We start from the raw sequence: 21,790 nt of genomic DNA, 5'->3' as shown, positions 1-21,790 counted from the left end.
CCACACTACAGTGCTTAGCGATGAGGCTTTTAGCTCCCCCAGTCATCCTATGGATGATTAACGGGGAAGAAAAGGGGAATTCAACAGTCACAAATTCCAGAATTGATAAATAAAATTCAGGGTTAACTTGACCAAAGCAGAGCTGGCTGGTCCGAGGGTGCTACAACATAGGTGCTGCCCTGCTATATCTTCACAAAGTGACTGATCTTGATCAATCCATTAGTTCAGTTCAAGGTGTTGTACACATTCAAAATAGTGTCGAGAGTGTGCTGGAAAAACACAGCAGGTCAGGCAGCATCCGAGGAGCAGGAAAATCGATGTTTCAGGCAAAAGCCCATCATCAGGATTCCTCTATCCAGCATCTGCAGTCCTCACTTTCACCACATTCAAAATAGTGATAAGGTTCAAGGGCTGGAACAAACTGTCTTTTTACACATAATAAATGACCCTTGAAATTGTTTTCAGGTTGTCAGTGCTGAAGATTGGCAGACACAGGTGGAAGAAGAATTAGTTGATGTAGCTGAGTCACAATTTAATAGATACCGTTGTTTATCAGAGGCATGACTTTCATCCTGAAATAATTCATTCATCAAATGTGTTATTGCATAAGCAACCCTATCATCAAATACTATTAATACTTCAAATAATCTTAAAGTTATGATCGATATGGGAAGCATGGTGGATCACTGGTTAGATTCCAGCCCCAGGTTACTGTCTGTGTGGAACTTGCATGTTCTACCCATGTTTTCATAGGTTTCTGCCGAGTGCTCCATTTTCACCTTACAACCCAAAGCTGTGCAGGTTGGGTGATCTGGCCATGGTAAATGTGAGGCTATGGTGTTAGATTAAGGGGCTGGATCTGGGTGGGATGTTCTTTGGAGAGTCAGTGCAGACTTGATGGGCTGATTGGCTTCTTTCTGCACTGTGTATGATTCTGTGTTCCTATGAATATATCAGCTGTGGCTGAGTTAGTAGCATTGTCACCTCTGAGTTAGAAGGTTTGGCTTCACTTCACTCCAGATACCACTCCAGAAACTTGAGCATAACAGTTTACACTGACCCTGTCCAGTAATGAGGGAGTACTCCATTATCAGGGGTAGCATCTTTCAAGTGGATGTCAATCCAAAATCCTGTCTGCCCTCTCAGGTGTATTCCACACCACTCTTTTGCAGAAGAGCACAGGGTTCTCCCCAGTGCCTAGGCTAATACTTATCCTTCCATAACCATCAACAAACACATTATCTGGTCAGCTTGATGTGTGTCAATTGAATGCTGTGTTTTCTACAATAATGACTGCTTCAGAAGTATTTTGTTGGCTGTAAATTGCTTTGTAAAGTCAGGTAGTCATGAGATGTTGGACAAATGCAAGTCCTTTCAGTTTCTTTGGTCATTGCATGGTTAAGTTTGCATTGAAACAGTTTCTCTTTATTATTCTCATCCTCTCGTATCTTCAAGGTCCACCTGTAAAGTGTATATGTCTCAATGCTATAGTGACTTCATGAGATTTCATGCAGCCAAATGATGTGCATTTGCAGAAAGCTGGAGAAAGGTTATAATGTCAGGCACACTGAGTACTTTCAGAATGTAGGATTGCCAACTCTGGGTTGATAGTTTCCTGAGGATCCCATCAAATTATTTCCTGCCTCAAACTACCCAATCCCCACACTCGTGCCACTGATCCCCCAGCATGTGTGTACGCAGTGTGCATGAGCCTTCCAAACCAACTGGAAGGAGAATAGACTTCTCATGACCATCAATGTGAATGAAACGTCCTTTTATGTAGGGTTGCCAAGCCTCCAGAATTACCTAGAGCCGGGAATGAAAACTTAATTTCCAAGACACTGCTGCAAGCAAGCCCAGGAACAAGTTACGAGACATATTTTAAACATCTTTTGTTTGTTCATTATAGAAATTAGTGATGAGAAAACAAAGGCTTTTTGACTGACAGTCAAGAATCATCCAATCATCTATTGAAGAATCTGTTAGCTTTCCAACTGTGTGAATGGTGACTAATTGTGAGAGTGCAGAGGCAGGATGGTAGGAAGGAGAAGGTCATGTGATGAAACCTCCAGAAATGCATAGCCAGAGTTGGCAGCCCTCATTTAACTATATCGTTTGCTTCTCAGCAATGTGAAACTTGAGCCAATCAGCATGTTTCATGCCCTATAGGCAGATTAGGCACTTTGCCCTGCAGACATGTTGGCCACTTTCCCATGCACTATGGACATGTTGGAAATGTGCCAGCCACAGAACTTTTAATTATGTACATTTGAAAGCTTTGAGTATTTATGCCATTTCTAACATCCCTAATTTCTTTCTGTCCGACCACTTGTCTTAATGGGCCATCACTATTTGCAAAAGCGCTTGTGGAACAAAACACTTAATGGTCACAACTGAACATACTCAATATGCAGAACAAACACATTTCTATTGTAATTATATTTATAACGTGTCCTCATTCTGTTGATGGTTGCCTCAATGGAAGTTTGTTTTGCAGGATTTTGTTTGCCAAAAAACACCCACTCTTTTAATCAGTGCATAATTAGAAATCCCAAGAACATAATTGTTTGCCATAGGTGGTATTTTACCCCAGAATTAGGCTGGCGAGGTGTATTTTCCCACACTTTTAGACTGTGATCAATTACAGTTAAATGGTATCAAGTTTATTAAACGGTATTGCAGAATGCATTCTGATACGTTTAGTGGTTAAACTCATATGGGTGGACAGTTCAGAATTGTGGCAGTGTCAAAAAATAATTTTTGATGTCTATGTTTCAAATGTTGAGTATTTCAGTTGCAGAAATTGGTGATATTAGCCTCAGATCGGTCAATCTATTTAAATCAGCTGCAATAAAATATTTATTCACGTGGTGGGAGATGCGTACCGTGGTATCAGTCTGCTTGGTTATTTTAAATTAGGTAATTTTAATCAGTAAATGGTGAACATTTGCAATTGGTGTTAAGCATCTTTTGGGTTTACGAGGGACACCTGATTCATATCCAGTTACCTAGAATAATTGAATCCCTAGTGTGGAAGCAGGCCATTCAGCCCATTGAGTCCACAGTAACCTTCTGAAGAGCATCCCACCCAGGTCCATGCCTCTACCCTATCCCCATGACCCGGTATTTACAATGGCTAATGCACATAGCTTGCGCATCCCTGGATGCTATGGGCAATTTAGCATGACCAGTTCACCGAATTTGAACATCTTTGGCCTGTTGGAGGAAACCAGAGTACCTGGAGGAAACCCACATAGACACGGGGAGAATGTGCAAACACTACACAGACAGTTTCTCAAGGCTGGAATTGAACTCGGATCCCTTGATCTGTGAGGCAACAGTGCTGACCACTGAGCCACCATACTGTCCATCTGTGCTGAAAATTGTCTGTATAATTTGGATGAGGTCATAATCTAGCTCCCTTGAAGATGGATTGGATTGATTTACAAAAGAAACAACTCATCAAAGTTGGATATGCAGGATCCATGGAACCACAGCAGGATTCAATGTCTTCAGAATAGGAGGGAAGAAAGGACTAAGTATGTTAGTTATGCTGCACTGTAAGAATGGTATAATTTTCCAGACTTATATGGGATAACTATCAACACAGTGTGCAAAATTTCTATTTAGCTACTTTCCCTTCTGGCCAGTAATTATCCATCAGTGTCTCTAAATTCACAGCCTAGGTACGTGAGCATATTTCCTATTCTTTAAATTCCTATTCCTGGCAACCTCAATTTTTGGGTGGGTACTTTCCCACAATGTATGGAAATCCTGTGTTTTCGTGAATTGAGTTCTTTGGGCCTTTAATGTATTAGGTAAAGGCATTGGGCTACTTCAGCGATATAATCGAAATACTTGTATGTAAGCAAGCAACAGGGGTACATCTGCTGTTGTTCCTCTAGTTTGTTTTGCAGACTTTAGGATCAATTAACTCGATGTGGAGGAGGAATCCAAATTTTTATCCCTCTCCTCCAGTTTCTATGACCTTTCATTAAACGATAGTACTTGATTAGAATTATGTTTCATTTACAAAATGTGCAGTAAATGGGAACTCTAAACCACCTTTCGTAAGTTCACTGCTTCCTGAACTAATGGCACCAGAAGTCAGATTAATGGTCATTCATCCCATTGCTGTTTATGGGAAATTGCTGGTGCACAAAAGTTGTTACATTTACACAAACTACTTTTCTCACATGTCCAAAGGTATCAGGCCTTCACTTTGCCTTCAACAGTAAACCATTGAGTCTTCTTCAGTCTACTTGTGTCCTCTTGACAAAAAAAACTCCGTATTGTACATATTTTACTTTTTATTAACATGTCATTATCAAATTAAGGTGTCAAAGTAGCAGACGAAATAGATAACACACCTAAACTCCCTTTTCTTGAAATAACAGAAGCCCAACTTCTTTTGGCCTCTGGTTAAATTACATCACTGTAGATTAAAATTTTGAATTCCCTCTGAGTTTTACACAGTTGTCAACTGTGGAGTGATCTGGCAGTTTGTGAACTGGATTGAGTACTTTATCTTGCTGGATTACCTATTAGGGAGTGTCCTCTTGCAGCACGCAATGCTGTTGGAAGGAAACCGGAGCATGTGGTGAATCTGACTACTTTTAAACCACAATGGTCTCTGTCATGTTTTCTTTTGCTATCAAGTGAAGAAGAATCTGGCTTCCATGAAAATGTTCCCTCTATGACACAACTGAACTCATAAATTATATCACTACCAGTTTATAGGTTCAGCATACAAGTCAGTCACTGAATCTGATACCATCACGGGGCTATGTCAAGTTAGTGAATTGAAGATGAAGTGATGCAGTTTAAAAGTACAAATGGACTAAAGCTTTAATTTTTTTTCTGCTCATATGGCTAACATATAAACCATTGGTTGTTAATTCTTTCTTCATATCAAAATGTAGTAAAAGTGCATGTGTCTATAAACAGCAATATTTATTTGATACCTGTGTTAATAGCTAATTTTCTCCACCAAAGGGAATGACTTGCTATGGTCTGGTTTGACACCATCAGTTTCTCTCCAATCTAAGATAGAAATGAGGGGATTTTTTTTTTCTCAGAGGGTCAGGAGTCTTTGGAACTCTCTTCCCTGGGGGACAGTGGAGCTAGGGTCAAAAAATATTTTGAAGACAAGAGATGAATACTTTCTGAACCAACAAAAGAGTTGATGGTCAGTTAAAGGTCGGTGGGAATGTGGAGTTGAAGCCACAATGAGACCTTATTGAATGACGGAGCAGGATCAAGGAACCATGTGGCCTAGTCCTGCTCCCAGTTCAGATGTTCAGTTCAAAATATTACAATTGACCTCAGAATTTCCAAAACCATGATTGTTGCCAGCCAGTTATAATTTAGCAATGAGCCAACTAATTTAAGGACACTCAATTTTTTGGGTTTGCACCTTAGCAACTGGCCACATTTGCACAGTATTGGAAAGAAACTGACAGTGTCAAACCAGGCCTCAGGAAGTCAGTGGTGGAGAAAGTTAGCTATTAACATAGGGATCAAATAAATATTGCTTCTTATAGACACATGCACTGTTACTACATTTTGATATGACGAAAGAATTAACAGCCAACGGTTTATAGGTTAGCCACATGACCAGAAAAAATTAAATCTTTACTCCATTTGTATTCCTGAGAATTGGATGCGAGTAATTGGACATAAAAAGGAAAGATGGGTATGATTAATTGGATCCCTCCCACATTATTTATCTCCTTATGTCTGAAAAAACAGCAGTACAGGCAGAGGCCTCAGATCCTTCCTGTTTAGGCAGTGAATCATACATAGTCAAGCTATTAAAAATCCTGAAGAGGAACAAACCTTAAAAATAATCAGCAAAATTTAGACAGAGTTACTTATAAGTTAAGAACAAAAAATGAGAACACAAATCCTAATTCTCTCTCACTCTGGGGGATTTGGTGTATGTATTATATTCAATTCCACATCAAATGTGCCTGATCCAAGCATTCAGTGCCAATGCATCAAACCACATCCCATAAGCTTCCCATGCATAGAATTTCTGATTAAAGCATAGAATGTCCTCCAATCCTGTGCTTACGTTACACACACATTTGAAAGCAAGAATTGGCTATTGTTGAGACTGAGCACTACACCATATCATTTCCATGCAAAATCTGCTTTTGTTCATCTGTTTCTGATTTTGCTTTGAGTGGATTGTTGAATGAAAGAGCTGTGCTGTAGGGATTTGTATATTGTTTCTGTCTGTGACTTGTGGAAGTCCCAATCTTAGGGAAACTTGTTTTGCAAATAATTCATATGCTTTGTAGGGATTCTTATGCAAGAAGAAAAGTGATGGTGAGATTGAGGAGTGAAATGCTTTCCTACACTAACCTTTTGTATTTGGTCTTTGGGCCAGAGACTGGTTAGGATGGACCCGTTCTCCATCCAGGCAGGAAACTAGCCACCAGGATACACGAACACCAACTGGCCACCAAAAGACATGACTAGCTATCACTAGTATCCTTACACACAGATGAAGAAGGACACCACTTCGACTGGGACAACACATCCATCCTAGGACAGGCTAAACAGAGACACGCACAGGAATTCCTAGAGGTCTGGCATTCAAACCAGAACTCCATCAATAAACACATCGAGGTGGACTCCATTTACCCACCTCTGAGAAAAAGAACCAGAAATTATATCACCCACCATAACAGACCAAGACACACAAATGGAAAGTGGGACAGAACACCAGCGCTTCATCGGAGGCTCACTGATAATGTTACCCAGCATGGTGACGAAACGTCTGAGAACAAACCTAACACCCCAGCGAGCAAACTTACAACCTGAACCTCAACCTGAGCTACAAAGCTTCTCAAACATCGCAGAGCACTTTAAAACAAGTTTAACCCTATTTTTAGTGGACAAGTAAAACATAATAACTTTTAAATCAATATTATTTTGTAATTCTGTCTCAGAGCAGCTCCCGTTTGGGACTGAGAGTCATTGCTGGGGCTGACTGGGCAGGGCATTGTTCTGAGTACAAACCAGCTGTGTTTGTGTCTCCATTGGATCTGTTTCTGGCTTCTATAGCAGCACATGTCATCTGTGCTCTCTGCCATAGCAGTGGACAGTGCAGACTTACAATTAGTTTCAGTTCTAAGCCACATTTGATGAAACCTTCAGAAGGGGCAAGGACCTCCCCACCCTGGAAAGGAAGGACAGTTCTCTTAGGCTAGGATCAGACAATGTTGAAGGGCTAACTCTAAAATAGACCCTGAACAGGAGCGAGGGTGATGTTAGTTTTAGAAATTGGGCTGGCATAGTCCCATTGCAACTCTCCTGCAATATAGATTCTGTATTTATATAGCATCTTTCACCACAAGTAAATATTCAAAAATACTTCACAGCCAGTCAAGTACTTTAGAAAAGTTTTGCACGTAGGAAACGCAGTTGTCAATTTGCACACGGTAAGCTCCCATAAACAGCAATGTGATGCTGACCAGATAACATAATTGTGTTTGTACGATACTGCTCAGGGATAAACATTTCCCGGATCGCTGAGAAGATTAGATTAGATTACTTACAGTGTGGAAACAGGCCCTTCGGCCCAACAAGTCCACACCGACCCTCCAAACAGCAACCCACCCAGACCCATCCCCCTACACCTAACACTACGGGCAATTTTTTAGCATGGCCAATTCACTTAACCTGCACATTTTTGGACTGTGGGAGGAAATCGGAGCACCCACAGGAACCCCATGCAGACACAGGGAGAATGTGCAAACTCCTCACAGACAGTTGATTGAGATGGGAATTGAACCCGGATCTCTGGCGCTGTGAGGCAGTTGTGCTAATCACCGTGCCGCCCAGAAGAAGGCGCCTGCTTTTTGAAATAGTGTTGACAGATCTTTTACACCCACCTGAGAGGACAGTGAGAGTCTCACTGCAACACAGTGCAGCTCCCTCAATACTGTCATTGGGAACCTTAGCCTAGAGTCTACATTGTGGCCTCTATAGTAGGATTGAAATCCACAGCCTTCTGACATTAAAGCGGGAGTGCTATCCCAAGTTGCCTATCTTATTTTGAGTCAAACTGACTGCATCTGGGAATAAGTGGGAAGAAATAATTTGATTTTCATCCATGCCATCAAAAGCATTGGCTGACCCTCTACTTGTTGGATTATTTCACGACATCTTCTATATGCTGTAGTTGATGGAAGGGGAGCAGCCACTGAAGCTGAGACTGAAATGTGTTTGCTTCAGTTAGATAGACAGGGAATCGCTTTGATTACTGACCTGACATTACAATCACCGTACAGTCATTTTCCAGCACCACACTCTCTAATCTCCAGCCCTTACTTTCGTGCAGTGAAGCTCTGGCCGTTATATTGCTATATGCCTAAATTAATGCCATGTAAAATCTGAAGTCATGTCCATTCTCACAGACTGCAGTATGAAAACCCTGTACCCACCTATGGTATGTGGCAGGGGCAGGAAACAATGAGGTTCTTCACTCTGACGGGGAATTCTACATCATCCACGTTGTAGCTGCATTCTTATCGTGTTACTAATGCATAGGTCAACAATAAGGTTGCTAAGAGACGGCAGAAACCTCTTAATGGAAATGGTGGCCCTAGTGGCCTTGTTCCATTTGTCTAACTGGGGGGAGCTGTAGAATGTGCAGGAATGAATTGGGGGCTCGGGCAAATGTGCCCATTAACTGGAAGACCATTTCAGACAAAAATTCCTTTTACTCTGCTGCAGTGCTATTGATTCTCAATGTTAGGGTGCTGGACAGTTGATGGCACTTTAAAAATATGAAGTTAGTAGCATTCATTCACCTGATGTTAGCAAGCTTCTCGATCTGCCTTGCTCATCGTACGAAGGAACTTTGTCACACTCTCACCACATCGAGAGTCACATTACAAAATGGTCTCTTTGCACATATGATAGACTCAATCAGAACAGCCACATAGGATAGTAGTGACAGATGAGAATGAAACATCAAAATTAGTTGCAAATTCCAAAACATATAAACTCTTTAATAGCAACTTAAGCAGCAGAAACTGTCTCTCTCAAAGGATTCTTTTAAATTATCATTTGTCACAATGCAACAATCAGAACTTGGGAATGAAGCAGTTTTTTTTTCCTTTTTCTTTTTAAGTGGTTTATTAATAAGGCCTGAGAGTTCCATGCTGTAGAATCCTTTCTATTCACTTATAGGGCAGATTTCAGGCATGTTCACAGATGATGTTAACTTCTAACTTCGAATTTCGCTACACAAGCCCATGGCGCACCCTCTGGTACGCTGCCTGAGTAATAAATCAAGTGTAAAGCCAGACAGTGAGTGCTGACAGATTATTAATGGGGGCTAGCCCTAATCATGCCCTCGCTCAACGTTCCCAGATGTACACTTTGCAACAGGTGATCTTGGGCTGGAACTCAGCTAATTGTCTATTTCTTCAATAAATCCTGGAAGGAATTTACTCAGAGAGTATAGTAACTCCTTGCTTTGCATCCATAAAACTGCAACTTTATGGGAAACAACTTTAAATGAATCAGATATCCGCATTACAACTGATGTAAAAGACATTCTGTAAACATTCCTATCGTGAAAAAAATTAAAACATTATGCCCTTTACGTTTAGTTACATTTCTAAATTCTATGCTCGTAAATGAAACGGTATATATTTTAATACTTACGTTTTAAAAGAAACCTGCTCTGTCTTCCCTCACGCTGGCCAACCTGTGTGTCTCTTGCCAACTTCCACACACTTACTACTTCTCAAACACACCAGGTACACAAGGACGCTCCAGGATGTAGGAGTAATGGCAGCTGCGAGGATAATGGATACATACTACCCTTGACCAAACTGACAACCAGTTCCGACCAGTTTCTGACATGGCTATCTAGTTGAATGAATATGCAGTGTTTGCTGCACAGGAAGCCAGCACATGCTGTAGAGGTTAGGTTGATATCTCAGTGTGCCATCCAGCAAGATGTGACTCTCTCCAAAACCCTACTGCCAAATATGATAAGCAGTCTGTCTGTGTGTCTCCACTAAAGAACACCTCATTATGACAGTAGTGTATACCTTTGGCTCTGGTTGAAGCATCAATGTGCTGGCTGGCACGGCATAGCATGATGCTGCAAATAAGCAGGTAGGTGAATGAATGCTAAGGGGAGCAAATGAGCAGCCTGGAGATGCAGGCCAGTCCAATCCTTGAGCGAAGAACTTGGTCTTGTGTGCAATGCCTCCTTGCTGCAGCCTCATTGTTAGTTGCCGGTGTTCCCCACAGTGCAAGTCTATGCTGAGCACCCTGTTAGTGTACCAGAGAGCTGTGACATTGGTCATGAGGAGTTGGCTATCCCAAATGCCAGTGCCCACAGTGAGGGGTGCATGCAGGTGGTAAGCTGAGCTGCACTTTGATAGAATGGATCATGGAGGGCATTTGGATCAAATGGTGAGCTAAGGCCGCCAGGTTTCAATTGTGGTTTCCATGTCTTTTTGTCTGAATGTGTGACACTCCTGACATCAAAATGGGCCTTGTTAGGCTACTTTTCCAATTCTGTCTCAAATCCTGAATCCACATCACCCAGGTCCCTGTAACATTCTATCCTGTATAATCAGATAATTGTAGCACTTACACTACTGCCTGGCTGAAATGAGTTGACGAAAATTTTATCTGAAGTTGCTTGAAAAACCTTTTGTTGTGTTTTTAGTTGCACTTCATTGCCATGCTTCTGGTCTTTGGGCACCTAGTGTGGAGGGATGTGAGCAGGTAAGAGGGACCTCCTCTTTGGTCTGCTTCTGGCATGGTCAGGCAGTCTATAAACAGGTCCAGACAGTGGGGTGTGAGGGGGTCATATTTGCTAACTGTCTGCCCTTCTCCTGCAATTATGTTCTTACCCTGGTGTCACTGGAGAGGGAGCACATGGTGTATACCAACACATTTGATGTCTTCAGAGAGAGAGGTGGGCACCACAGGGGATACAATGCTGTACTTCCTCATCCAACTTCATTTTGATTTAGCCCCTTCCTGCTTTCCCTACCTTCCTCCTCACCCTTCATGGTTTGCATTGCCTATAATGGTCTTTGCTTCTAAAACTTCAGTTGGACACACGTATATTTTATTGGTGGTGTTCAGTAAACGTTTAAAAAAAACAAACACTCACAGTGATTTTGGTGGTGGGAAGGTCTCTCAATTGGCTGTGATAGAGTTCTGATCACTGAATTATAGGAAGGATGTGGAAGCTTTGGAAAGGGTTCAGAGGTGATTTACTAGGATGTTGCCTCGTATGGAGGGGAGGTCTTAAGAGGAAAGGCTGAGGGACGTGAGTCTGTTTTCATTAGAGAGAAGAAGGTTAAGAGGTGACTTAATTGAGACATATAAGATAATCAGAGGATTAGATAGGTTGGACAGTGAGGGCCTTTTTCCTCGGATGGTGATGGCTAGCATGAGGGGACATGGCTTTAAATTGAGGGGTGATAAATATAGGACAGATGTCAGAGGAAGTTTCTTTACTCAGAGAGTAGTAGGGGCGTGAAACGCACTGCCTGCAACAGTAGTAGACTCGCCAACTTTAAGAGCATTTAAATAGTCATTAGATAGGCATATGGACAAGAATGGAATATTCTAGGTTAGATGGGCTTCAGATTGGTTCCACAGGTCAGTGCAACATTGAGGGCCGAAAGGCCTGTACTGTGCTGTAATGTTCTATGTTCTATAATAACACTTCTGGGTGCAGATAAAAGAAAGAAAAAATAATCAACTGGACTAAATACTTCCATCATGTACTTAAAAAACTCTTCCAGTCACTGGACCTTCGTGTCACATCTTTAAATATTCTCCTTGTCTCCAAATTTCTCCTGTTACCTTGTAAAGGCAATGGCTGTCAAATTGGTTTCGAGTGGTCAGACGTATTCATGGTAAGATTGATCAGGCTGTCACGAGGCTGAACCTGGCATCACTACTGAGCATCACCACTCCACTCAACTCTGTCAAGTACATGCAACATTGCGGATTTTTTTTGACAAAAGTAGAATAAATAGAATTTAATTGTACAATTTATATGACTATATGTTTGTAACTATACTTTCATTAACAACTTCAAGAAGTTCCAAATCCCTTTACAGTTAGAAGTATTTTTCAAAGTACACACAGCAGGATCCGACAAGAACAATGCTATAATGACTGGATCGTGTATATTAGGGATGTTGGTTGAGGGATAAATTTGGTCAACTCTCCTGATCTTTTTCAAAATAGAGTCAAGGGATTTTTTTTTGCAGTCTCCTGATAATGCAGATGTATCTCAATTTTACCAGCTCGTTAACATGACAGTACCTCCTAAAGTTCAGGACTGAGTATTAACCCAAATTTTGGAGTTAGCTGTTGGACGGAACCTGAACCCACAACCTTGTGAACCGTAGGGCAAGCGTACTACCCGTGGTGACATAGTTGGTACCTGCTACCAAAAGTGGGAATGCTGATGAATTTTATTCACTCCAGGATTCTCAAAGCAATGTCACAGACCTGAAAAGCTTAACTCTACTTCTCTCTACATACAGTACCAGGCAGGCTGGGTATTTCCAGCATTGTCTGTTTTTACTCAAGATCTCCAGCATACAAAGATTTTTACTTTTGTACCAACGTTTTTAGAGGTCATTGTAATGGCCTGATTGCAAGCCAGATGTGAATCAGCAGACTGGAATTGAAACCAATGTACTTTCCAGTCTGAATTATCCAGTACAAACTAGATGCCGTGTTACTCACTGAACTACTGGGAAGTTCTCCACATGTTTTTATAAACACGGTAAACTTCATGGAAAGTATGGGTTATAAGAAAGGCATAGGAAATGGATGCAAAATGCGCAAAACTGTAAGGCAGCATGTATGAACCTGAGGACTGTAGCAAACCACATGTATTTTGTGTGAAGTATAATGTGCTCTGAAATAAATAAGTTATTTACATTTCACAACTTAGGAGATCTAACAGTGCTTAACAGCCAATTCAGTGTTTTTTCTGAAGTATTGTCACTATTTTAATACAGGGAACCAACAATCAATTTTATACACAGCAAGATCCTTCAAACAGCAATGGGATAGGTGACTAGGTGGTCGGTTTTATTTATTCATTCACAGGATGTGGGCAGTGCTGGCTAGGCCAGCATTTATTGCCCATTGCTAATTGCCCAGAGGGTAGTTAAAAACCAACCAGACTATTGTGGATATAGAATCACATGTAGGCCTTCCCTAAAACACATTTGTGAACCACATGGTTTTTCCTGACCATAGCCATTGTTTGGCTTTTAATTCCAGATTTGAGTTGAATCCAAATCCCATCATCTGCTACAGTGGAATTCCAACCCAGGTTACCAGTACATCATCTGGGTTTTTGGATTAATAGTTTAGTGATAGTACCACTAGGCCATCACTTCCCCTCAAATTGATATTGGTTGAAAGATAAATGTTGACCACAGGATGGAGAAAAGGACAGAAACTTATTGTAGAGGCATACTGATTGGAGTAAATTTTGTACAAAATAACACAGGGTTACAGTGTGGAAAATGAATGGTTAGGTTTACTAAAACAAATGCATTTGATGCACCAGTACTGTCTTAGAGTCTTACAGCATGGAAGCAGACCCTTTAGTCCAACCGGTCTGTGCTGACCATAATCCCAAAATAATGTAGTCCCACCCTGCTGGCATTTGGCCCATATCCCTCCAAACATTTCTTATTCATGTATTTACCTAATTGTCTTTTAAATGTTGTAACTGTACCTCCATCCAACACTTCCTCTATTCCTTTATTCAACACATAACCATTCTCTGTGTGAAAAAATTGTCCTCATTTTTAAAATCGTTCTCCCCTCACCTCAAAAATATGCCCCCAGTCTTGACATCCCCCATCCTAGGGGAAAAGACACCTGTCATTCACCTTATTTGTGCTCCTCATGATATTATAAACCTCTATAAGGTCACCCCTCAACCTCCTACACTCCAGTGAAAATAATCCCTGCCTATCCAGGTTCTCTTTATAACTTAAACCCTCCGTTCCTGGCAACATCTTGGTAAATCTTTTCTGAACGCTCTCCAGCTTAATAACATCCTTCCTATAACAGGGCGACCAGAATAGAACTCTAGAAGAGGCCTCACCAATGTCCTGTACAACCTCAACATGACGTCCCAACTCCTGTACTCAGTGAGCAGGTTCTGAGCAATGAAGGCAAGTGTGCTAAATGCCTTCTTAAACACTTTGTCTACACATTACGCAAACTTCAAAGAGTTATGAACCTGAATCCCTAGGTCTCTCTGTTCTACAACACGACTCAAGGGCCTCCTTTTAATTGTATAAGTCATGTCCTTGCTTATATTACAAAAATACAATACCTCACATTTATCCAAATTAAAATCCATCTGCCACTCCTCAGCCCATTGACTCAATTGATCAAAATCATTTTGTAATCTTTGATAACATTCTTCACTGTCCACTATACTACCAATTTTGGTGTCATCTACAAATTTACTAACCATGTCTTCTATATTCTCATCTAAATCATTTTTATAAATGACAAACAAAAGTGGACTCAGCACCAATACCTGTAGAACATCACAGGTTACAGGTCTCCAGTCCAAAAAAACAACCCTCCACCATCTGTCTACTGCTGTTAAGCCAATTTTGTATCCAATTGACAAGCTCACCCTGAATCCCATGTGATCTAGTTTTACGAATTAGTCTACCATGCAGAACCTTTCAACAGCTTTACTAAAGTCCAAGTAAACAAAGCCTACCCCTCTGCCCTCATCAATCTTCTTGATACTTCCTCAAAAAACACAAAAATCAAACTTTCCTCTTATCTATTAAGGAATATTGTTGTGTTGATATGCTATGATCAATATGTAAAGGAAATGTAAGTTAACTGACTTTTGCCAACTTTATTAGTGAATTGCTTTAATTTCATTCAATGCTGCAGGATGTAATCTCCCAAAGGCAGGTCCTTGGCAAATACTCCTGAACCCTGCTAAAGTTCACCATCCTATTACAGTAGGGCAATGAGGAATGGAGATTAAGCCCTATGCCATTGACATATATCATGCTAGTCATCTAATCAACCAAGCTAACTAGCCTTCATGGGGCAATATCCTTTGACATGATCGACCACTTTGTCAAATATTCCAGGAAAACACTGCTCCAGTTTGCTCTCCTACACACAGCCACAATCAATGTCTTGTATGATTCAACAGGCACTTGGTATCCTCAAGTATGTCACGCAAACTGGTCACTTATGTGTGTTTTGACAGTGAGTGTTGGCAGGTGATTTATCTGTTGAGAGCCTTGTGGCAGAGTCTTAAATGTTGATACTATGTAAAGAAGATGAGCATCCCAAGGCTATTCCACCATTGGGGGCAGCATAGTTGAAACCAGTCCTGCCTGGAACCAATTCTCCCCACACAGGTACACTTACCAAAACAGGTAACTAAATAGCATCCAGAAGGAACAAAGCCATAGAGTCATAGAGATGTACAGCGTGGAAACAGACACTTCGGTCCAACCCGTCCATGCCGACCAGATATCCCAACCCAATCTAGTCCCACCTGCCAGCACCTGGCCTATATCCCTCCAAACCCTTCCTATTCATATACCCATCCAGGTGCCACTTAAAATGTTGCAATTATACCAGCCTCCACCACTTCCTCTGGCAGCTCATTCCATACACGCACCACCCTCTGTGTGAAAAGGTTGCCCGTTAGGTCTCTTTTATATCTTTCCCCTCTCACCCTAAACCTATGCCCTCTAGTTCTGGACTCCCCAACCCCAGGGAAAAGACTTTGCCTATTTACCCTATCCATGCCCTCATAATGTTGTAAACCTCTATAAGGTCACCCCTCAGCCTCCGACGCTCCAGGGAAAACAGCCCCAGCCTGTTCAGCCTCTCCCTATAGCTCAACTCCTCAAACCCTGGCAACATCCTTGTAAATCTTTTCTGAACCCTTTCAAGTTTCACAATATCTTTTCGATAGGAAGAAGACCAGAATTGCACGCAATATTCCAACAGTGGCCTAACCAATGTCCTGTACAGCCGCAACATGACCTTCCAACTCCTGTACTCAATTCTCTGACCAATAAAGGAAAGCATACCAAAAGCCTTCTTCACTATCCTTTCTACCTGCGACTCCACTTTCAAGGAACTATGAACCTGCACTCCAAGGTCTCTTTGTTCAGCAACACTCCCTAGGACCTTACCATTAAGTGTATAAGTCCTGCTAAGATTTGCTTTCCCAAAATGCAGCACCTCGCATTTATCTGAATTAAACTCCATCTGCCACTTCTCAGCCCATTGGCCCATCTGGTCAAGAGCTTGTTGTAATTTGTACCTCTTATGCTCGCATCCAAATCATTTATGTAAATCTAGTATAATACAATCTGCTCACTGCACTTTAGGAAGGATGTGAGGGTCCTTGGGAGGATGTAGACAAGATCTACCAGAACTGTTTCAGGGACAAAATATTTTAAAGACAAAGTAGGATTGGAGAAGCTCAGGTTGTTCTTCTTGAACCAAAGGAGATTGAGAGAGATTTGATGGAGATGTACTGGATTAAGACTGGTTTATTACTTGCAGTTTTAGTCTCATTATCTGAGGAGGGATGTTCTTACAATGGAGTGAGCGCAATGAAAGTGTTTTTTAGATTAGATTCCCCTACAGTGTGGAAACAGACCCATTGGCCCAATAAGAGCACACTGACCTTCCAAAGAGTAACCCACCCAGACCCACTCCCCTCTGATTAATGCACCTAACACTATGGGCAATATAGCGCGGCCAATTCACCCTTACCTGCACATCTTTGGACTGTGGGAGGAAACCGAAGCACCCGGAGGAAACCCACGCAGACACGGGGAGGATGTGCAAACTCCACACAGACAGTCGCCCGAGGCTGGAATCGAACCTGGGTTCCTGGTGCTGTGAGGCAGCACTGCGCCACTGTGCCACCCCAGATTGATTCTTGGGGTAGCTGGTCTGTTGTAGGAGGAGAGATTGAATTGTTTTGGATTACGTCTGCTGGAGTTAAGAAGAATGAGGAGGGAGCGCATAGAAACCTGACAGGGTAGATGCAAGATGGGTAAGTCCAGACCATGGGTCACAGCCTGAGATTAGCGAGGGTAAACCATTCTGACTGAGGTGAGGAGAAATGTCTTCACCCAGAGAGTAGTGAGCCTGAAGAATTCTCTGCCACGGGAAGCAATTGAGATCAAAACATTCCATGATATCTAGAAGCAGTTGGAAATAGCACTTGAGGGTAAAGAGATCCAAACATATGGAGGAGGCAGGAAAACAGCCTATTGAGTTGGATGATCAGCCATGATGGTATTGGATAGCAGAGCAGATTTGAGGGGCAGAAAGGCTACTGCTGCTCCCCTTTTCTGGTTTTCTATGTTTTTAGATAGAGTAAATGCTTTTCAAATTCGCTGATGGTACGAGGTCAAAGGTTCAGACTCAAGGTTGTTACAGACAGGCATTTGAGGAAGAACCCTTTTAAGCATTGAGTGATAATAATCTGGAAGCTGTAGTCCACAAACGTGATGGAAGGGGAGCAGATTGATGATTTCAAAATGAAATTAGATGGAATTTTGAGGGAAAAACATTTCCAGGATTATAGGGATGAGGAACAAGAGAAGGCTATTGACTCCCACAAGGTCCACCGTTCAATCCTTATGGAAATGGACTGAGGGAATAGGACTGAATGGAGAGAGCTGGCCGGAATCATGATGGGCCCAATGGCCTTGGCTCTGTGTCACAATGCCACAGCTCCAGCTCAAATTGGGTCTACTCAAAACACAGGGAGCAGAGCCCTCGCAACTTGAGAGGAGTTTATGAATACTTTCCCCATTCAAGCGGTAATGAAGTCGCAAAGCTGGGAGTACGAACTGGGGCCAGTGTCCAGTTCCAAGCTGCCGTTATTAATGTGTGACTTCTGATGGGGAGGAGGGTCAGCCTGAACTCCTGCTCATCTCTGAAACGGTCCCCTGAAAGCACACCTCTCCACAATGATAAACTCTCCAAATTCCATAAAAAGAAAGCAGTCCACTACATTCACCCCCCCCCCCCCCCCACCTCTTTTTCTCTCTCTCTGAATGATGACTTCCCTTTCAATTCTCTACAGTGCTTCTATTTATTTTTCTCTGTTCCCTTTTTGGTGAAGGTCTGGTGTGGTTCTGCTTTTTGCCACACCACACCAATCCTCCCTTCTCCCCCCCCCCCGACCCTGCTTGATGTGACCCGGGTGGTTGAGTTATTGAACGGTGCAACGCCATGTTAATACAATAAACTTTCTTCTGATTTATCTCCTCACTGTTCCCAGGCGGATACCTCCGCAGAGGCGGCCTGAGTTCTTAAAGGAGCCTTCCCCCCGTCCCTTCTCAATGAAAACTCACCCCCACTGCAAACAAATCGCACAGTCAGGCTGTTGACATTGTCCTTCCAACAAAATCCACACTCAGTTGCAACTGGGGGACAAGATGCTGCAAGTTGGACAAAACAGATAGACCATCTAATGTCAAATCATTCACTTTTTGGGTCACTCGTACTTTGGGGGCATTTGCAATATTTGAAATTAACGTGGATTCAAACATTTGGAATATCATAAAAGATCTGATTTTTGTTTAATTCCCAGTGAACTTGTGCGGCCCGTTGTTTTTGAACGAGACTTTAAAAGTTTTCCCCACTTCTCTCTTTAAGAATAAGTAGTCCAAATATTAGAGGGGGATTTTTCATGTGGATTCCAGAGTGTGCGGGGAAAGTTTCTCCGGGAGCAGCGGAACCTCGCTACCTGGGAGCGTGGGATGCTGGCTGGGACAGGTTGTTCCAGCCCCTCCTCCTCTCTCGATCCCAATCTCCCCTCCTCTCTCTCTCTCTCTCTCCTCCCCTCCCACACCTCCTGCGCGGATGGATACAGCCCCTGGGTGTGCAGCTCAAGGACAGCCGGCGATGCTGAAGTTTTGAAAAAGTTTCTGCTGAAGTTTGGAGACGCGGGATCGGGGTTGGGGGGGGGTGGAAACTGAACCGAGACTTCGCCACCCCCATCCCCCCAACCAGGCGTATTTTATTCTTCCCCCACCACCTGATCTTTCCTATGATAATTCGGACTTTCTGGGCTCCACGTTTGAATGGATGTATAAGTTAATCGAGGGGAACTCCGAACTTTGAAACGGCGAGTAATGGGGGATTTAAAACTTTGGAATTTACTTTGGGGACTGTGGCTGGCGGCTGAATGTGAAGGTACGGCTTGACTTTAAACGGAGACACAAGTGGCCGAATCACTTGTTTGTGGGATGTTTGTAAAGAATCAAACAAGCGTGGTTTGCTTTTTACAAAAAAAATAGTTATGACCAGTGGTGAAATGTTGTTGACTATTCTGTCTGTTGTTGGCTTTCTGGGGCGATGCAGAAGTTTCTCAGCCCTGTCTCTCCAACGCTGTCTAAGTCACTGAGTTTTTTATGTGTTCAGGCAAATCCCTGCTCCAGCCTCTGGGAAATGAAATCCATCGTTACTTTGCCTGGTGCAGGACATGTTAACGTGCGCGCACCCTTATCACTGATGTTGGGGGTTTAGAACAGAAAGATTCCAGAGGGATGTCTGTTGTCTCAAAGCAGTAATGTCTCGCAGGAAACTTGCAGCCCCCTGTGTTGCAATGGATCATTTTTTGATGTTGTTGCTGCACAGCACGCTCGGCGTTTTAACCTCTGTTCTGCCAAGAGTTTCTGCAGCAGTTTCTGAGCTGTGCCGGCTCCCCGTTTTGTTTTAAGGGTTAGTGTTGGCTTATCAGGGCATGGCGTTGTCATTGGCAGCTCAAGATGTTCGTGAGAAGAGATGTGCATCACGCTTGATGGCTGGTATAGGGTGCAGGAGTGTCTGGGGAGATCTCAGGAAAGCTGTCGCGTCGTACGGTGTAAAGACGACCCGCAGGAACGATTGGGACTAACAACCAATTATGTTTGCCTCCGGGAAGCCGTTTGATCCCAGCTCAGAGATGAGTGCTCTTTTTTAACGCTGCCATGTGTGGGCAAAGTGTTGTAAAATAAATCTGGACCGGATCTTCCCGCTCCCCGCCCCCCTTCTGGGTGTGAAGTTTCACCTGAAACTGCTCTCTCTCTCTCTCTCTCTGACTGATAGAGGTAGCAGTTTCCAAACTATGGCCCTTCGAAACTGTTGGGGGAACAGCTTGCCAACCAGGGGCTGATACACCGAGTAATCCTTCACATCTCGGTATCCTTGGGAACCAGAACTGAACACACACACACACAAACACACACAGCCCATGAGTGATGGAACGGTCAAGAGGCGCCTAGTCTTTGTATGGGGACAGTGGAGTGGGCTGGGGGGAGGTGGTAGCAGTATTCCACGAGGTCTGAAAACCAGCGGTAGAGCCCTCACAAAGAGCTTTGGGATCAGCAGCTAGTTCTGATTTAGATTAAACTCGACCTTGCAACATCATCGTCTGTCACCAAACATTATTCAGAGCGCTTTGACTCCCTCCATTGTTCGGCATCCCCCCGAGGCAGGGGCTGAGCAGACAATTCGGTCTCGCAAGGAATCCTATTTTTGTTCATTGTTTTTTTATATACACGCTTCTCATCCATGACCTGAATCACTCCCTCAGCTAAAAAGGCAGTGTCCCCTTTTCTAACTGTTGCCGAGAGGCTGACTGTGGTGGACATCAGGGTTCAAATACAACCCTTTTTTTGTTGTTGTTGTCGTTGTTGAAGTTGTCCTGAGGAAGCTGACGTTTGAACTTGGTGTTTGAGTGCTCTGTGAAACTCTGGCCCCGAGTAACACTGCCTTCCCCTCCTCTCCTCTCCTCTCCTCTCCCCTTTCCATATTAACATGATGCTTTGTGTCTGTAGCTAGGGAAGACATTGACAGACCTCCTGCCTCAGCCCTTTGGACACTGTATACTCTGAATAAGCTGGAACTGTTGAGGAATTAATCTTCACATTCCTCCAGGTATCATTTCAGAATTTAGGGATTGAGTAAGCAGATGCTGTTCTGGCAGTCTGTAAGGTCCACCTGGATCCCTACCCCACCCCATCTCTCACCTTCGACATTTCACTTATTTCTATCCACCATTGGTGACTGTGCCTTCAGCTGGCTAAGCCCAAAGGGGTGAAATTCAACCCCTCCCCCCCCCCCCCCCCCCAACCTCTCCATTTAGGCTCTCCCTCTTTTTGGGTCACTTCATCTAGTACCTCCTTTTGCACTCCACTCTGGTTAGTTGTTGCATGCCCAAAGGTGCAATGTCAATGTAAGTTGTTACAAAAGCAAACACTTAAAATATTTCATCATTAGGAGCCCTTGCTAGTAGCGCGCCAACATCATACAGATATCTTTTGTTGCCTCTCTAAACCTGCCAGTGGATTGATAAGTTAATTTATGCTGTTGACCCCTTTTCTGCCCTGCCCTGCCCTCCCTGTACATGAATATGCTGATAGAGTTAGTGCACCGTGGAAGGGGGCTTGTGCAGAGGATGAAGACCAACATAGACCAGTTGGACTGATTGGCCCATTTCTGTGCCGTACCTTTTGTTTGTAATTCAGTGTAATTTTTACTCCGTGTGTGTCATTATCCATGGCAAAGGGTTTGAAGTGCAGGAGATTGTGCAAGTAAACAGTCTCCACTGTCGAGTACAGTCAGCCACTGCAGTCAACGGGCTGTGCTATTCTCCCTCACCCTTTTGGAGATCTATTTCATTCAGATACATCTACTGCATTCATCTGACTTTCACAGGGAGTATAATGGGCAAAAACAG

The 21,790-nt window shown here is 42.9% G+C and overlaps 1 protein-coding gene across 3 annotated transcripts in view; it reads left to right on the top strand.

Moving 5' to 3' along the window:
* notch3 (notch receptor 3) overlaps positions 1 to 21,790 on the top strand; it is a 244,330-nt gene that overhangs the window by 52,197 nt on the left and 170,343 nt on the right. The window contains exon 1 of one of the 3 annotated variants that reach the window (XM_072564316.1): positions 18,900 to 19,263. The exons of 1 other annotated variant lie outside the window; for it this stretch is intronic. In XM_072564316.1, coding sequence (XP_072420417.1) covers positions 19,203 to 19,263 — 61 coding nt within the window. In that variant the 5' untranslated portion in view covers positions 18,900 to 19,202. Of the gene's footprint in view, positions 1 to 18,899; positions 19,264 to 21,790 lie in introns of those variants that run through there. One more of the 3 variants, XM_072564314.1, reaches the window with a different exon arrangement.

The sequence above is a fragment of the Chiloscyllium punctatum genome, chromosome 46, assembly GCF_047496795.1.
Source record: "Chiloscyllium punctatum isolate Juve2018m chromosome 46, sChiPun1.3, whole genome shotgun sequence".
In the NCBI taxonomy this organism is placed as follows: domain Eukaryota; kingdom Metazoa; phylum Chordata; class Chondrichthyes; order Orectolobiformes; family Hemiscylliidae; genus Chiloscyllium; species Chiloscyllium punctatum.
The sequence above is the reverse complement of the archived record's forward strand: the minus strand, read 5'-3'. Positions and strand labels throughout refer to the sequence as shown.